At 39.7% G+C, this 18,569-nt stretch overlaps 1 protein-coding gene across 3 annotated transcripts in view; it reads left to right on the top strand.

Moving 5' to 3' along the window:
• LOC112462483 overlaps window positions 1-18,569 on the top strand; it is a 291,597-nt gene that overhangs the window by 201,381 nt on the left and 71,647 nt on the right. For all 3 annotated transcript variants that reach the window (XM_025028281.1, XM_025028283.1, XM_025028282.1), the window contains exons 11-12: window positions 1,488-1,705; window positions 2,273-2,411. In XM_025028281.1, the coding sequence (XP_024884049.1) occupies window positions 1,488-1,705; window positions 2,273-2,411 (357 nt within the window). The remainder of the gene's footprint in view (window positions 1-1,487; window positions 1,706-2,272; window positions 2,412-18,569) is intronic.

Genomic DNA, 18,569 nt, shown 5'->3' with positions numbered 1-18,569 from the left:
ATCGCAGATGCGGATAAAGCATCTTGATAATGCGAATCTCGCGACAAATTGTTATCGCAACTTGTCGTTTAACGTCAAGCAACGGAAAGCCGTTTCGATGGGCTCAACGTCATGACGGTGATTTGGCAAGTTCGGCGAAATAAATACACGCTGGAAGTCACTCGAGCGAAATAATTGTGTAGACTTTTGCTGATAGCCTTTCGTAATAATTGTCGTGAGCTTGCTACCTGACCTGACTGTTTATTGTCATTATCAATTTGTCAATATTTCGTATCGATAAATATGCATTTACATTTTTATTTTTATTTGTTTTCTTAGAACGAATTATGTGTTGCATATTTATACATATGTATATATCCTTTGGAATTTAAATTTTTAAATAAGACATCAAGTAACAGTATATTAAATTTTTTTTTAAGTTAAGTTTTATGACAATATATATGATTATATTTATTATAATTTATAAAGTTTAATGTTACTTCAATTTTTAATCATGGATCATCAATTTTTTATATTTATCAATAAGAATTTAAAAAAGGTTGATGAAATAATCGATCGTTAGTCACAAAAATTGTAATGGAGGAAAAAATTTTAAATATATTCGGTGAGAATGCTGGATAATTTATATTATGTAATCAATAATTCTATATCGTTCGAATTTATCTTGCGGTTGTCGGGTCTTATGATACTGTGATAGAAGTTAGTGATTGGTTATACTCGAGGATAATGGATTGATTATAAGATCGATTAATCTGTTGAACGATTTTGCAAAATTAAGATATCGCTAGATATCGACCGGACTTGCAATCTATCGCATCATGTATATTCGTAATACGATTATAATATATTTAAAAATTTTTGAAGATACATATATTATACATATTTTTTATGTTGTGTGTTAAGTTTTTCTTCATTCTATTTATGCCAAATATGAAAGATGATATATTGATAATCTAACTTTTACGTTTCTGTAATATAATCTTGACTTCATATCGGCTAATATTAATATATCTTGGCACAAAGATATATCTAGCTTGATATATATAAATCCAGTGTATTAAATTAATTATATCGATATCAATCGCTATTCCGAACGCGCGCCACATTCGTCTACACTTGATCTAATGCGATCGGTATTTGCGCGCATGCACGCGATCCAATCCGAGAGATCCGGACAGTTGGAACTAAGAAATTATCGAGATAATAGTTCGACGTATTTGTTTTACGTGCAATAGATATGCGTCATTCGTTACGTATTTCTTTGAACAATGTGCTCTCCGCGTAAGGTTTACAACGACTGATCGATTACGGCTCGTTGAATCGCGCAATATCGCCGTATTAGACATGTCTACTTTTACGTTGCTCTGACATTCTTCCTAGATACCGGTTACCGACGAAGGACATTTCGCTGGATCGCGAGAACGCGCTATCGGGAAGTAGATCTAGACACACGGCTCTGCCATAATCGGTATTTTGATTTCCCGTAGGAGTACGACAGCCTTATGACGGAGTGGCAATCGGCTGGTCGCAGATTGGCCCTCGAAATGTCGGAGCTGAAGGAATGCACAAGCCTGTCCGGCACTTTGACGCCTCTCGGTCGGCTCCTCACGGACCCCACATTGAGAAGAACGTCTAGAGATGCCGAAGAGGCCATCGCCGCGCTCGAGGAACGCGCGGCCTCACTTCTGCACATCGAGCACGTCAGGTAGAATTTTATATTTATTTATATTGACCGCGCGCGCAAAAGAGAAGTGGTCTTTCTCTTATTGTTAGTATAGATTGTATAGAAATATTTTTTTGTCATACGTATTACAGTTTATGAAAAATGATTTCTCTTTATTTCTCTTCACACATAATCAATTTTTCTTATACAAAGGAAATAACGACGATTAATTGTCGCTTTCTTTATATATTGATATTAATTAATAATTAGTAGGTATGCTATTTGTAGCGATATTGATCCGTATTATTTATTCACTTTGCGAATGATTTCTGTCATTGATTAAGATTGCATTAAGTCGAGAAACTAGTTAGGTTGATTGAAACAGGTACACTAAGCTTGCATCGATTTCTGGTTTATATGAAGTATGTATCGATCAAGGACATTTTAATGAAAATAAGAAACATATTAGTAGACGAAACACTTAGTTCCAATTTGCGTTTCGATATTGGCGGATTCGCGAGTGCAAGATTCGATCGCTCATATGCGAGGAGACGAGTACGTGGATTCCTAACGGTGCGTCTTGATCACGGTTCCTTTTTATCTTTCCAGATTGTCGGTGAAACGAGCCCGGAGACTGGTGGAAGAGGTGGGTAAGGCTGCCACCAGGCTGGAGTCATCGTTCGAGTCGCGACGCGCGACTATCCGCAATCTCGCGGTTCTACGGAGCATCGAGGATCAAGCGCACGAGGTAAGTCTCGCACAAATTAATATGTCTACGAGTCATCCGTGAAGTCTCGTAAATCTTCCTCACTCGCAAACTGGCTAATCCGTACCGAAACGCCAGCTTATCTGATCAACATTAGCCTCGATGTCGCTATCGTGATGGAAGTCAGAGAAGATTACGTAGACGGACAAGTGTCGTATTTCCGATGCAATAACGGCATTTGAATGAATATGAAAGATATAAGATTCTGATTTTTAAATACGAGATATTTATGCATTAAATAATTATCTGACGGAGAGAAAAATATTAATTATTTTAGTCTTATAATTCAAACGTCTATATTTTTATCAACGGGTGAGAGAATAAAAGAATTGCGTTAAATAAGACTGTGATTTAGAAATTTAGATTATCGCGTCAATTGCGAGCGTTGTTTAGGCGTTATTTACTTTGGCAGTGACCACTGTGGCCTTGAACTAGAAGAAGACCGTCGGTATTTCGCAACGTAGTTTGTTATTCCGCGTGCGCATGAAAGCCCGCCGTACATGGCCGTTCTCCCAACTCGTTCCTCAACGATTACGCCGAAGTTATTGCACGCAGTGCTTATACTGTCTCGTATACGCGAACTATCCTCCTTCTGAGCCGCGTATGGCCACTCTTTCGAGCGCGACTCGTGCATTGAATTCAGCCAGTCAGCCTCCCCTCAGTCGACAATGGAAGACGCACAAAGGGCTCCCTATCTTCACTTCTACGAACGAGCTTTCGCTTCGAAAATCTCCGCGCTGTACAATCTGGCCGTCGAACGATCTCTCGTGTTGACATTCGATCTCTCATCGATCTTTTGCGGAGCGTTAGCCTCGCCGACGGAACACCGCCGACTTGTTATTCCTTGGTCCTTCGCAAATACGATTCAGCTTTGTGGTGGTGTCGAGCAGTGCTATCGAGAGAGTCCAGCTCTTTCTATCCCAAGAATAGCTACATTTTCTGTGACATTTATTTATAATTTATTATTTATCGAGAAGAATAGTTTATTTTGATATTTGATATTATATTTGAATATAGTTTTATCTTCAAAGAGATAGATTCTCTATTAAGTTAAAATTTTTTTAATGATTTGAGAATATGTGTGCATACATTTATGAACTTAGTTAATCGTAAAGATTTAATATTTCAAATTACACTCTCCAGCAATTTCAGTAATTGTCCGGTCGCTGATTCCGAGAGATGCCTAAAGCAAACATGCGTGTTAACGCGTTTTCCTCGTATTAGACGCCACGAAGATCGGCAAACGCGCGCAATCATCTGCCTCCCCAACGCATTACACTCACTATTTCCATAATGACGACCAAGTCCGGAGACGTGATTGGCGTTACCAACGCGCCCGGGTATAATCGATAATGCGATGGTAGGATCGCGCGGAATCGATAAACGGTCCAGGAAACGACGATGTCGCGGGCGATGGTCGAGAAACGATATATTCGATACTTTTATTAAGGACTTTCAAATTCCCTATTTTTTCAACAAAATAATCCGCCTGGTAGAAAATTTATTTTCTTCATAACATGCACATTTATTTTAAAATCTATTTTTGCTTTATTTTATTTATTCCTCGTGTTGCGAATGTATTTTAATGATGCATTTGTGTACTGACGACTTTTAATAATTATGATAACGTTATAGAAATGCGTTTTCCATTTCTGCATGCAGCATAAATGTATAACTTTTTGTGGGATTTGCATCGTAATAAATGAACCGTCGTCTATTCATGATTTTATATGCGTGTGTGCAGTCTTAACGAGCCCTTTGGGGCGAAAGCGAAATCGAGGTTGCTGAGAATCCACATCTTTCGTGCACAAGCGAATCGAAAATTACCGTGACGGATCGCATAACTGCCGCCCGTCCCTTGATCACTTTATAATTATTAATTATCCATCATGTGCACGGAAAGAATGGCCCATCCTTTGGGAGCCCGAGTGTGAATGAATGACCTGGGCGGTTCGCGATGCTCGATTCTATAATTTTTATCATTTTTTCATACTCTCCGTCATCAAGACGTCCAAAGCGATCAACATGAAGAATAAAATTCGTCGAAATTACAAGATCAGATTAGCTGAAGGAGAAAGAGATTCATAATTCTCATAAATACAGCCTTTATTTCCACTTTATTCCAACCCTATTCTTAAATTTAAAAAAACTAAGAACAGGTAAAAATCTTTGTGGGTGTTTGATGAGCTATTTAATTGATCCAGTTTGATGATTACATGCACGATTGTCAATCAAAGAGCAGTAATGTTCTTTTTCTTCTCAGTATTGAACAAATATGTCCGTGATGATTGAATTCTATTAATAATAATTCAATAATTAAGAGAATTAAAAATTAAAAGAACAATTATATATAAGACATTAATTCCGAATATGGAGTGGCGATGATCTCTCCTCTGTTCAGCATTATCAAGTTACAACTCGCATTTTCACAGGGCCGCGAATTATCTCTCGATAATGTATTTTTTAACGCTCGTTAAAAGCTGCCGCATAAAAAAAACGAAAGAGACGACGCGAGTGCGAAATTGCCCGAAATGTCGTACGTGTATCGAGTAAGTACCTACGTGTACCGCTCAATCTCGTGGGCTCGATTCTTTTTCTTCTGCTGAGTTGTTAAGCTCCGAACGGCCGGTGCGGCGCGCGGCTTCCTACACGCACAAAGCATTCCTCGATAATTAGATACAAGATGCGTGCTGCCCGTGTGCCGCGCGAAGTCGCGTATATACCTGATACATAACTGAGAGACAAGCGTTAATACAACGTTATACAACGTTAATACAGCAGCCGTTGGACTTTCACTTCGACGAAGTCGCTACTTAACGTCGCTACTTAACGATTATAATTTTTGATCAATCGATAACGTCTGGGCCTTCGACAGATTTTGGTCGTAAAAGGAAACGCGTTTCCGAGTCTACCCCGCGCGTGTCTCGGTCCATCGGAAAACGAGCGGCGTGGAATTGAAAATAATCCGACGTCGAATTCCCGTCGACGGGGTACCGTTGTGAAATGCCGATCGAGAAATGCCGGTTTACTAATCAACGATTCGTCCTGAGTGCATTCTTTCGCGTCGAAAAACCATAAAGGAGGCCTGGCAATTAATCCGTGACGTGGGCGCTTCCTTATTGCTGTAGTTAATCGCCGCCGCGCGACGTACCCGCGCTGGAACCGGCGCGCGGCGGCGCGGCGCGGCTCCGGGGCGCCCTATCGCGATTATTCATCCCCAGCGTGGTACTTATTATCTTATTAACCGCGCGATGATGCGATCGGGAATGCGTAGTGGTAATGGGTAGTTTAACGCTTCGTCTGGATCGATCCATCTATCATCGGCAAGTGGTAATAAAGAAGGCCGGGGTAGCATCGCGCGGGCGATAAACGCGAGACAACATTATTGAACTAATTAATTATTAATCGGAACAATTTCCCCGTAAGCACGACGTTAATATGCTCGTGATTGGAAGCGCGTTAGTTATCTCGACTGATATATCTAAAGTGCTTGAATAAAGAATTAGTCAGAATAAATTTAAGAATTCGATAATATAGCGTTTCTATCTGAGTTAAATGTTAGATGCATTTTAATTGCCTCCGTAGTATAATTTAAACAATCATAATCAAGGCTTTACATGTCCGGATAGTTTAAAATGGATCTAACGTCAATTATTTATCAGAAGTTTCATGCACGTGGTTGTCTTGAAAAAATTCATAGTAAGAAAAATAAATTATTACGTATATAATTTGCTCTTTTGTATGTGTGAGTCCGAACGTACTATATTTATGCTGCCGGTAGCATCTTTTCTCTGAGGATCGTTTGATCGCTCTACCAAATAAGCCGAACGCACGCGATCGGGCGATTTTAATCTGTACGATTTCTACAGACGTTCAATAGATTGAAAGCGCCATGCTACGTACGGTGGCGTACACCGAGGAAGGACAACGCGTCCTGGGCAGGGAAGTGGGTCGGTCCTGACAATTGTTTAATTGTTCGATCGAGGCACTTCGATCGGGCGGTACCTCGCTTTCACGTACTAACGGTCACGATTGTGCGAGGGAGAGACCCAGATAGATATTCAGAATTGCCTCATCAGCATTGCTAAATGAGAATATTTTATTTCGTAAGCTCTTGCGATGTGCTTCGAACGAAGTCTTGCCGTGTCGTGTTGTTGCTTAATGGATGAGTATGTTATAAAAAGCTAGATGTAGCGTGACAGTGATCTTAATATGACTGCAGTTGTTACACATATGAACGTAGAATACTCATTTTCTCTCTCTTTTTTTCTCTTTTTTTTTTCTTTTTGCCTCCAAGTCATAGAATGAATATTGGTCGTTCTAATTTCAAATGATCGATACACGTGCGAATCTATTCGAGAATATAAAAATACTCTTTCTTGTTCTACATATCTACATTATTCTACAACATTAATCTGTGGCGATCAATAGTCTACCTCGAGCAAGTGGCAGCGCCTTTCGATCGTCATAAAATCGGCGCGCTTTGTTGTCGGTGGAGAACGTCAGAAAAAACATTAGAAAACACGCACGACAATAATAATAATCTCGGCGAGTGCTCGAAGCGGAGATCTCGTCGTGTATTTCGTTATTACATGTTCTACATGTTCTACTTTAATCACCTGTGAGGCTTGTGCAAATCTCCTCATCCCTTTTTTCATCAATGTCGAACTGACCGGATTGACAACTCGTTAACTAAATCCTGAAAAAAGGGGCCTTTTTCAAAATAAAAGAAGAAAATTAAAGAATTAAAAATGAATAAAAATAGTAAAAAATTTGTGTTACAATAAAGGAATCAAATTTTAAAGATATCTTACATCTGAAGGCATTATTGCATGAATATCAACATTTTTTTATGTATGGCTGCAGAGAGAAAATGTTAGTATTTTTCAACAGATTAATAATAATTAATTTAATATCTTATTATAAAAATAACAAGAATACAACAAATTTATATTCGAAACAATAAGAATGCTACGTTGCATTTTTAGTTTGCACATTTGAAACAAAGTATTTATCTTACCGGAAATATTGCTGATGCGCTTAATTAAGTTTCTTTGCTGCGCGATTGTCATCGTTTTAGTTAAAGTCGAGTCAAAAGAGGATCCGAAAGAAAACCAGTCCGACACTTCTCATCAATCGTTCACGCCGCCACATGAGCGTCGGCGCTCTCTGTTCCCCGTCTTTGACCGAACGCCGTATTTGGTTCACGGAAATAGCGCCAGGTCGTCTCTCAACAACGGTGGGAGATGAGAACCCGAACAGGGAAAAAGGAACGCTTGAGAGGGCTCGGAGCCTCAGAGCGGCGCGGCATGTCGATCGGGTACGAATTAATTGCCGTAACACCGGTTCCTCCCTCTCGATGAGAGCGAGAGCCGCGTACGGAATTATGGACGTGTGTGGGAAAGTGGGCTGAATCGTCCATCAATATCAAACCAGCCTCCTCACGCGAGATTTTTGACACAGTCCCGATAGCAATTCCTCTCCCTGGAGGCTAGAATCTATATATAGAAATTAATAAAACTTAATTTAAGCTTGAGAGGTCTTCAAACTATGATGGATATAAAGGATAATGAATCAATGAAGAAATGAAGTCGATATTTAAAATTTCGTTTATTCGTCGTATACATACGGTTTCTATAAATTAATTGGAACTTATGAATAAACGATGGGATAAATTAGAAATATCTACAGTATTTAGATTTGAAAAGTTGCAGATACCTTTGTACGTAGAACTGGTCGTCTTTTCTTACCATTCCATAGAAAGTAATTGTGAATTACTCGCACGCGCGAGGTTATAATTTCGAATATTTTCTACGGAGTTAAAATATATTTATCTCGTATTATGTACACGTTTGTGTTAAGGTGTGTCCACCGACTTGAGAAATTTCCGATACAATGTATAAACGCGCGGTCAACCATGACACACGTTTTATTGAAAATATTTCTATGTTAAGTTTTACAACAGTACATTTGCGACATAACGAGCCAGTGTATACTCGAGAGAAACATGCGCATTACAAGCTATTACAAGCATAATTTGTATAAATTATGCTATCAAATTGTTTTTGCTATTGGGAGAAAAAGAAATGAGAAAATATCACTTTTGTTGTGAAGAATCCTCTGTTGATCTTTTGCATCCTTCCGTTCATCAAATTTCTCCTTCATGTTGTATTGTTCTTTTATTATGCCCTATACTTTTAGAGTAACTTTCTACTTTATTTTAACAATATAAACTGCCTGTACATTTAATTGTCTATTAAATAGATCGTACACCGTACAAGGTAGCAAATGATCAGAAAGGCTCGAACAAAGATTTATTATCGACGTCAGTCTAATGCACGCGAGTATCAGAAGTAAAACGAGCTTTCTGAAAGAACGGACTTTCATTTATCCTCCCTCTTCGTGTAATGTTTGCCTACCTAAGCCGCCGCGTTGTGCATTTCCTCAACGCAATTCGCATTTTTCTTTTACGTTACCACGTGATAAGTGGAAGACTTTCCAGATTCAGAATTAATTTGGATCAAAGAGAGAAAGAGAGAGAAACGTATTCTGGAGATCAAACGATATAGATCTCGCCGATTCCGTGCTCCCTCTCCTTGTGTTTGGCTCGTTTGTCTCCGTGGACGTGAACCGACTTTTACACCCAATTACGTGCGACGGATTGAAACCGCGTCACGTTTTACATTTACCCGCACTTTCCACTAACTATCGGCCTGCCCGAGACGGCGGTTGATATTAGAGGGCTTCCTTGACTGACGATTACATCGCATTAAAGTCTCTTTGCTCGAGATTCGAGGCGGAAATTCAAGAGACGCGCCCCGAGTCTCTCCACGACGCAAATTTTTGCTTTTCATTTCTTTCCATATCGTTTTCACCTTCTTCATGTCTGAGGCAACATCGAACTGATTTTCCTTCAGACTCTCGACATGTTAACTTTCAAAAAAATCCAATCTGCCATTATAGACCATGTAATTTAACTTTTCTGAAAGATTGCATGTATTAAGAAATTCATAATTTAGGTGTTTGATAAATAATTTGAATAGAACCGATAGACACTGTAAACACATTAAATATTTAAATCATGACTTATTTTTTAATTCTGTTTTTTATACATTTTTATTTAATTTTCCTCTCTATAAAGAAATGCAACTTTTCTATTTTCTGCTTTATGTTTTATCTCAGTTTATCAATCGTGATCAATTTCTTTTTTCCAAGCATTAGGATGCAAGATTAATTTATATATTTTTATTGCATTTTTAATGACTTATTTTTAATCTTTATGCGATCCTTGTTTTTGAAAAATTTTTTTACATGTGCCAGAGTTGAAGAGATACTTGTGCATGGTAGTCCTCTTGTCACGCATGGACTAGCGATTTCCGTAGAATGCATCTTAATAAGGAAGTGCCGACAGTTCTCGAAATGATGCGCGAGAGCGTGTAAAGCGTACTTTCACGATGCGATCAAGGATTGAGTAAATAACAGCGAATAAAGCGCACGCCCGGGACGTAATGATCGCATCGTACGTTTCGCAACGTTCCAGCAACACTGTATTTTGCATAATACGCTAATCTTCCGTATTTTTCTCCGCAAACGTTAAAAGCGCCGACTTTCTTCCACTTACTCTCCGGCTGTTTGTGGAACTTCCGGTTGAAAACTGTATCGACACCTCGACATTTCGTGGATGGATTCACATTCGTCGCCTTATACGGAATTTTCATCTCGAACTTTCCTTTCTGCTCAATCTCTTTATATAAAAAGGAACAGCGGCGGCAACAGTAAAGTAATTTGATTCGCTCGTGTAATTTCTGCTGAAAAAATATCCAATTACCACGCTGAAAGGCACTAAAGGAACGACATTCGTGTTTCATAAAAACTTGACCTGCGAATAAGGCTTTCAAAAGAGTATTTCTTACTCAACATTACAATGCTAGCTATATTAAAAGAAGCTGGATATTAAAACATTTTTTTCTCCAATACCGAAGATGAAGTTTAATATGTGAGGGAAGATATTTTTTAAATAAATATATTTAAAAAAATTAAATATATTAAATAAATAAATAATTTAAAGTTTTTTAGCTGATAGTGCCATTTTGAAGTCTTCTAAACTGCAAGAGCACTAGCGATGAATATCGATCGTGAGAGATCCGGTTGTCAATACGTGATATATGCCGCGCATTAGAAAACTGTTAGTACCCAGATTGGCGATAAATATTGGTCATCCGAGAACTCATTGAGGTGCACCATGGTGAAGGCCGCGTTCATCCGTAATGATAGGAAGTACAGCGATTTCGCGGACTATTACAGGCATCGTTAGCGCGAACGGCCTGTTTCACGGTCAGACGCCCGTGTCCATGATAATAAGCGTTCGCATCGAATTGACGATGTCTACTCTACTCGAACTGGGTGAGCCGTGCCTTCTCGACTGGATAGTGGTCGACCGCGATTGATACCGATCGACCGCGAATGACGCGATTAGAAGTCGATAATTGGGTACCGTTAATTGGATCGTTCTAATTTCCGAAGGGAGAATAATGACAATTTTATTTGACATTACGTCGCTTGTAATCATATGCGAAGATACCGATCTATCTTCTGTCAAAGCACTAGGCGAGACCAAGATTATTGCTGCTAGGAAGATGAATGGAAAATCGGACGAAAATAAAGGCGAACGAGTTTTACCCGCGATGAAAGCGATCCTCGAGAAAAATCTTAAAAGCGTGTCAGTTACAGAAGATTTATGCGAGTTCGATCGTCAATCTAGTTATAACTTTCGAGATTTCTCTAGTTAGACATGGTTAATGAAAAATAGTAGGTACTCGTTTCTCTGCCGGAGTTACGGTAAGAAAATACGCGCAGAAAAGTATTTCGTAACTTTTCCTTATCGCATAAAAATGTGAAATTCAAAGATAGAAAACCGGATCGAGAACTCGGAACGGGCGAAACTTTTTTTAATCCAATGTATCTCTTATTAAAATAATTGCCTCGAGAGTTGTTACAGAAGAAAAAATTTTCAACACTGTAATTGATAACTTTTTACTCTCTCAAAATTTTCGTGTAGTCCTTTAAACAATGAGTATACCAAATTAACTTTTCGGAACGATCCTTTTCGACAATAAATTGCAAATCGATATTGCGAAACGTGTACTTCGATAGCATGCGAACTTCCACTTGGGCAAACGAAAGTGAGCTTCGACTCGTAAAGTTTCACTGTAATCTTCCCGAACGGTTGCCGGTGCAAGAAAGTGAGTTTACGGACTCGGGACTCGCGCGAGGAGCGGAAGGCCTCCTCCGCGTGTTGCCCTCGGTGCCACGGTGCGATGACTCACGAAGACGCGGACTCGATCTCGCGCGAGGGCAAAAGTCTCCGAAGGCGGCTTCTTTCCATCAGATAAAGAGATGCGCCGGGCACGGCCAACGAAGGCGAACGCTTTTCCCGCTCGGGAAGGCCTCTCGTTGCCCGGGCCTCCCGCCTCTACACGCCGCTTCTCGGCGCATATCAACGCGCGTAAGACAGTCCCGGTCGCATACCTCTTACAACCGCCTGCCGCTTATCTACCTATTGTGCGTGTACGCGTTGCTCCGTTGCTAAGCGTCGTGTTATTCCTGCAATTTCGTTGTCCCGCGAGTAGCCGCTATCTCCGCTCCGTCGTTCCGCGGCTGAAACGATAGCTTGAAACTCGAACTTTCGCGATACAGTTTTACGCGATAGATTGTGGATATTGAAGTTTAAAGATATGTCGAAATGGAGAATTACTGAGGAATAATTTTTATCGTAATTAACAAAAATTAATTGTTTTAGTTATATAACCGATTGTTTTTGTAATGTCTAACTACAATACGAAAAGAAAGTTTGAAAGATAACTTTTTACTCTCAAAATTTTCGTGTAGTCTTTTAAACAATGAGTATACCAAATTAACTTTTCGGAACGATCTTTTTCGACAATAAATTGCAAATCGATATTGCTGATGTATTAAGTGCTTGATGTGTAGTTGAGTATTCTCACGTTCTATTTTTATTAAAGGATATAATAATAAGTAACGAAAAGAAGCGATTTATCTATATAGCAGATTTTGAAATTTGTACAAAGAGAATCATATATCTTATTAAAACTTTCTCAGGATATAGCGTTACAAAGATGGCCATCATTTAAGTCTCGGATGACAAAACTACTTTCGGACACGATGGCATTTATAATTGCGCGAACTTCGTGCACTCTTTTCCTTCTTAAAAGATGCGCAGGTTTTCGTACGTTCTTAATGACTTTCATGAAAAATGCGATCATTAAGAAGCCGACAGCGCCGTGCATTGTGCTTCGCGGCGGGTCGCGCCGCTCGCGGTGTGCGCCACCGCAGGATGCATCTAGCCGCGACTCGTGTAAGGTCTGATACCATTGTTGTACCGAAGTGCATGCAAATGAGCACGCGGCCGACCTCTTTGGCGTGTCATAACGCCTTATAGGTATAAAGGCCGCATTTCCTGCCACGGTGGCGACGAGCCGGTCTTCGTCGTCGTCGTCGTTCTTCCTCTCTCTTTCTCTTTCTTCTCTTCTGTTCTTCTCGCGCCGCGAAAAACGCGCGGGGTTTATCGTTTCTACGAAAGACTCCGCAAAGGACAGGATGTCCACGGGTCATTGAGTCTCTCCTTTCCGAGGATCCTATTCCCTCCGGTGGCTGTACCCTTCCGTGATCTCCGTCTCTCCCCCTTGCCGTGGACCCCGCGCGCGGTGAATTTATCCCGAGGTAAAGATACCTCATAGAAACACGAAGAAGCGGCGGGTTTCTCACTTTACTCTGCCAATCCCGTGTGTGCTCTTCCGCATTATGTCACTCTTGATTAACATCGCGAGTTTTGAAAAATCGCTTTCTCCTTTCTCTATTTGCGCGAGATCCAAACGCGGCACAAACGCGAATCAAAGTGCTAAAAGCACTTTATGACTCTTTCGTCGAAATTGAAACCTTTCCCGATTGTCAAAAGCGGACGATCTATCTTGAGAATTACGTCATTATTTGCACAATTTATTTTACATCCTGTATGATATTCGACAGTACATAAAATGTATAATATCCCACTTGAGATTTCTAAATCAAACTCAATGAAACTATTGTACTTTATATACTCGAATTAAATTATGTGGGGAGTGAAATAAACGCAGATTGGATTACCGTCGTTAATTATCTGCGTAGGCAAGTTGGTGTTAGAGGTTAAATTGTTTATGAGCGATCACTTTGACATCTCAAATGGAGGAAAAGTTATGGGCTGCTCTCGCTCTCCACGATTATTTTATTTCCCGCATCGTAATTTTCACTCCTTCGATCTACCGCCTTCCGCGATTTTCTCAGCGTAGAATGTAGAACTTTCTCATGAATGCTTTTTCATGGAAACACGAGATAACGAATACTTCACCTTATACTTTGTACGTGCCCTTTTCGTTCCCTAATCGAACGTGAGAAACTGGTTCCAGGAATTTTCTTCAGTTTTGTTTTTCCCTATTTTTTTTACATCACGCTTCCTGCATTAAATTACGCGTAAATAATAATGTAATGAGCTTTACTTAGAACCCGTGTGATGATACGCGGTTATTACCTTTCACTTGGTATTCATCCTTCTTAACGTTGATAAAACTGTTAGGCTAAAATTGATCTCTTCCTCGAGTATCCTATATATTTATAGACGCCGATATCTATTTTTCAATCAGTTGCTTGTTACTTCCAATGCCGGGAATGATTTATCATAATTTCTTGCGCACTTAACCGTTTGATAAATCGTCGACTATGTACATTAGAGGTGCAAGATTGTAGCAGCTCGATATTAAGTTCCAGTTAATCCATGAGATTAAAAGAGTTATATTACTTTTAAACCGTATATAAGTCCAACACTTCATACTTTTTACTATTTGCAGCAATGAAAATACTTGTGGGAAAATTAATAGAAAAAGCGTACTTTCATTACAGTATCTTTTTTATCAACGATTTTTTAATTTATTTTTATTTTTAATGGATATATTTTGTCGTAAATTTGTTTACCGCAAATATGTACATTAAGGTTTCGATACATTATTTTTTAATCTAATTAACACTTCTGATTGAATTCGATTTACTCTACGATTTATTCCATCCCAAGTTGTGTAATTCTATAAAAAGTTATGACGATGTCTACCTTTGATCCTTTTGAAAGAGAAGTAGCTTTACCGCTCGTGCCAAAACTGCACCACCACATCCGCGTGATGTCGGTGCGCGAAGGAAAACGGTAGAATTGCGTGACTGGTGGGTATCGGGTAACAGAACCGCGCCGCGGCGTCATTAGACTCACTAGTCGTTTACCGGTATTATCCCTCGCGTCAAGAGGTCGTGGAACCAAGTTCCGGCCCTCTTCGCGGGATCGCGGGGTGCCGGAAGGGACGTCTGGAACAATATCGAATGTCCGACTCGCGCAATTAGAACGAAACGGAAGGTTAATGGGATTAACGTGCCACGCTCTCGGCAGTTCAAATAATGGCGATTTCGCGGGGATGAGCCTCTTAAAAGGATCTCCATGGATTACAATTGATTCACCCCAGGCTTCTCCCCTAAATGCAATTGCCCCAGGGACTAATAATCTCGTCGAACTAATGCACTAATGACAAGAGGGACTAGCAAATATTTGAGCTCTTTTTTTTATTATTATGTCGAAGTAACATGATATATTTAGAGATAATTTATTAACAATTATTAAATTAATGGTAGTATATAATAGCAACTGTATGTATCTTTATACAGAACGTCCACACTAATACTAAAAAATAATATATATATGACAAGTTTATTGTTTAATGTTGAAAACAAATACTTTTATCGTTATGTGTGTTAGACTTATTATACGATTACATAAGGAACATTGCATTGGTTTGATATCATGGTAAAACACTGTGGTCATGAGAATGACCATTTCATATGAACGATCGGCGCATTTTTTGCTTCCTCTTTTACAACGTAATTGTTCAACTGACGTAATAACGAAGCCGCGGCGCTTGTAAAACTCGTGCCATTCCGGCGCGAAACAGCCGCCTAAACGCGGCGGTTATCGCGCGCGGCGCGCGGCACGAGGTATAATTCGCCAATTATTGCTAATTGAATCGAGTAAAGAGCTCACGAGCGCCCGTGAGCGTTTAATTGCATCGACGGGGCGCGGCGGCATGTTCGTGCGCGCGTGAATTCCCACGTTATTGGATCGCGCCGACCTTGAGAGAGTTTATCTTCCGCCCCGTAATCCGCCTTCGGCACCGCTAATACACTGTGACTGATTTAAGGCACGTTTATCATAAACTCGGCGGAAAAGACAGAGCCGGTTCGCCGGAACGGAGGGCGGGAGGAGACTATTACGGAGGAGTTATGGGTGTAGATTATGGTCAGAGGGAGAGGACCACGAAGACTCGCGCGCGCGCAACCGTTAGGAAAGATTGAGAGGTTCCCTCGTTGAGGAGGAAGTTAGAGCAGAGAAGAGAATACAAGGGGAGGGAAGCAGATAACGTAATCATTCATTAATTGTGATAATCGCGCGCGCCTTAGGTCCGAGAACGGCCTCTCTCGGGCAAAAGCGCGACATCGAAATGCGCGTGCATCGCGCGGCCTGTATCGGCAATTAACTTGGTAATTAGGCGTAAAGGCGATAAACTACGTGCAACACAGCTTAGCCTGGTACGGGCCGAAGACGGTCCGATTCGATTAGCGCCTCTCCTCGGCTCTCCTTATAGAATCCCATATCGTAACTCCATCGGCTGCCCCGTGACAGGCTCATGTATTTACCTGCGCGCGCCGAGCGTTTCAGAATAATAAATCGCACCCTGTATTTTCTAGTGTTTCGCGGCCACTGGGGCCTTGACTTTGATACCGGCTGGATAAATATCGCGGCCGTCGATTGGTATACGAGACTCAAATATGTCGGCTGCGAGGCTATCTTGATTACCGCGAAGTCACCGTTTGCAGATACGCATAAACATAATCTAATAAGATTGATCCTGAATCCGCGTTATACCTTTAAAGAAAGTATACCAGCTTTCGACTCCGATATTTGGCTTGTAATGGAAAGTTGTCTCGAGAAAGTAGTACTTTAAATCAATTTCAGCACTAATTGTATAGGATATATTTTATAAGATTTAAGTCAAATTGCAGGAACGATTCTTTGAAAAATCAAGAACTAATTGAGGTGTTTTAACCCTAGAATCCATGACTGGGGTCGATTTCGACCCCAGGCGAACTTTGAACTACGCTCCTGAGCTAGCGAGTGACATTATCGACTCAGGACCTGAACCATAATTCATTTCAACTTTCTAAAAGTAGGGTTATGTCGGGCGCAGCGTTAGTTGTTCGCTAGCAGTGAAGTAGCACAGTCGTAAAGCGGGCGTGGGGTCGATATCGACCCCAGTCGTGACTTGCCGTTTGAGTTTCGTCACGGTAAGCTAATTTTATTTTTTCGCTAGAATCAATATATATCATGTATTATTACGTAATCTGAGCATAAATAGTCATAAATATTATTTAAGACGAAATATCACACAATTTAGTCGGTAAAAATCCCGTTGCCTAAGAAGATTGACATTTCGCAGAAAATGGCTGGGCGATATAATGTTTCATTTTTTTCATATTTTTTACTATTTTGTATCAAATAAAAATGAAATAATACTTAAAATACAATTTTTTATGGTTTTTTCATCGACTTTTTCCGTATTTCAACTTTGCGAATTTCTTCATCTTTATAGTCCCAAATAAATATACTTTTTGAACAGAACATAGCGATGACAATTTTTTTCTAATAGTCTAATGTGTCCTCTTTAAAACCCCGTTTGAAATTTTAAAATCGGTTGATTACAAAAAAAGATACAAATTTTTGTTTAAAAAAAGAGGTTTTTGCTGATTTTCTGCGTTTTTCAGTCTTTAAATGGATTTTTCACTAACTAAACTTGAGTAAAATTAAATTTACCGTATACCATTCTCTTCGTTATTAAAAAACGAAGAAATTCATGTAGGTTTAAAGGCCCTTTATTTCTGTAGGACCGGTTTTACGATCAAATAAAGCGTGGGGTCGATATTGCCCCCAGTCATGGATTAGAAGGTCAAAAAAATGTATCATGGATTCTAGGGTTAATAAAGTGGAAGCACTAAAAAATCGGACAAGAAACATATTCTGATTTTTGTTGAAGGCTAAATTTTTGTGTAAAGGATACACTTCTGTTTGATAAATTCTTTAAAGAACGCCTTATATATTTCCTTTCGGACGTTTTCCCTCTATGTAGGTACGCTTTCGATCTTCGAACGTTTTCTTTGCGCGAGCGATCTATTTCGCCTGTGAAAAAATGCAGAGGTTCACGGGTCATGGCAGGAAGGCGAACGCTTAATCCTGCAGGAAGTGCACGATCCATGGATCACGCTCGCTACCAATGCTTCGTCGTAAACCTCATGGAAACGTATCGGCTACATGGCACGTGCACGTGCCTTGTAAATATTTGTATGATGTACGGCGTATCGTGTCCATACAGTTCGTACCTTAGCACCATCTTTGCTATGACATGTATATACCTATACAATCGCGGAAGAATGACTACGCTTCGGAATGGTAACGTTCTTTAACGTTTTGAAGAATAAATATATTTACGTTTGAAAGGCTGGATGTTTGAAAGAATCAGTATATAAAAGAAATTGAAGAAATATTGTTTAGATATATATTTTTAACTTTTTTTATGTTACATAAATAAGTAATATATAACAATAATAATATAAATAAATATATATATATAAAATGATAAATAAGGTATATATGTTAATAAATTTCAATTAAAAATTTTTTACAACTTGGTTTAAATAATTATAAAAAAGATCTATGTATAAAATGTGTATAAATGCAAGAGATTTTCGTCTTTTTTTTTTCTTTAATTTATCAACGTCATGAAAGTATCACGTTCACGATCGCGCGAGATTTACTTACGATCGTCAGCCCGCTTTCGTGCATTACTCAGAGCAAAATTATACGAAGCAGCTTATTGGATCGCGTCTCGGCTTGTAGGAAACGACAAGACTGAACTGCAAATTCTCTTCTCTCACCGATGTTGAGAACAGGTTGGCCGTACGCGACACCTGCTCCCAGACCTGAAAATTCTTTCGTGAAGC

This window comes from Temnothorax curvispinosus, unplaced genomic scaffold (genome assembly GCF_003070985.1).
Source record: "Temnothorax curvispinosus isolate PA1 unplaced genomic scaffold, ASM307098v1 QBEX01012454.1, whole genome shotgun sequence".
Lineage (NCBI taxonomy): Eukaryota > Metazoa > Arthropoda > Insecta > Hymenoptera > Formicidae > Temnothorax > Temnothorax curvispinosus.
Note: the sequence above shows the minus strand (reverse complement) of the source record. Positions and strands in the feature narration are given on the sequence as shown.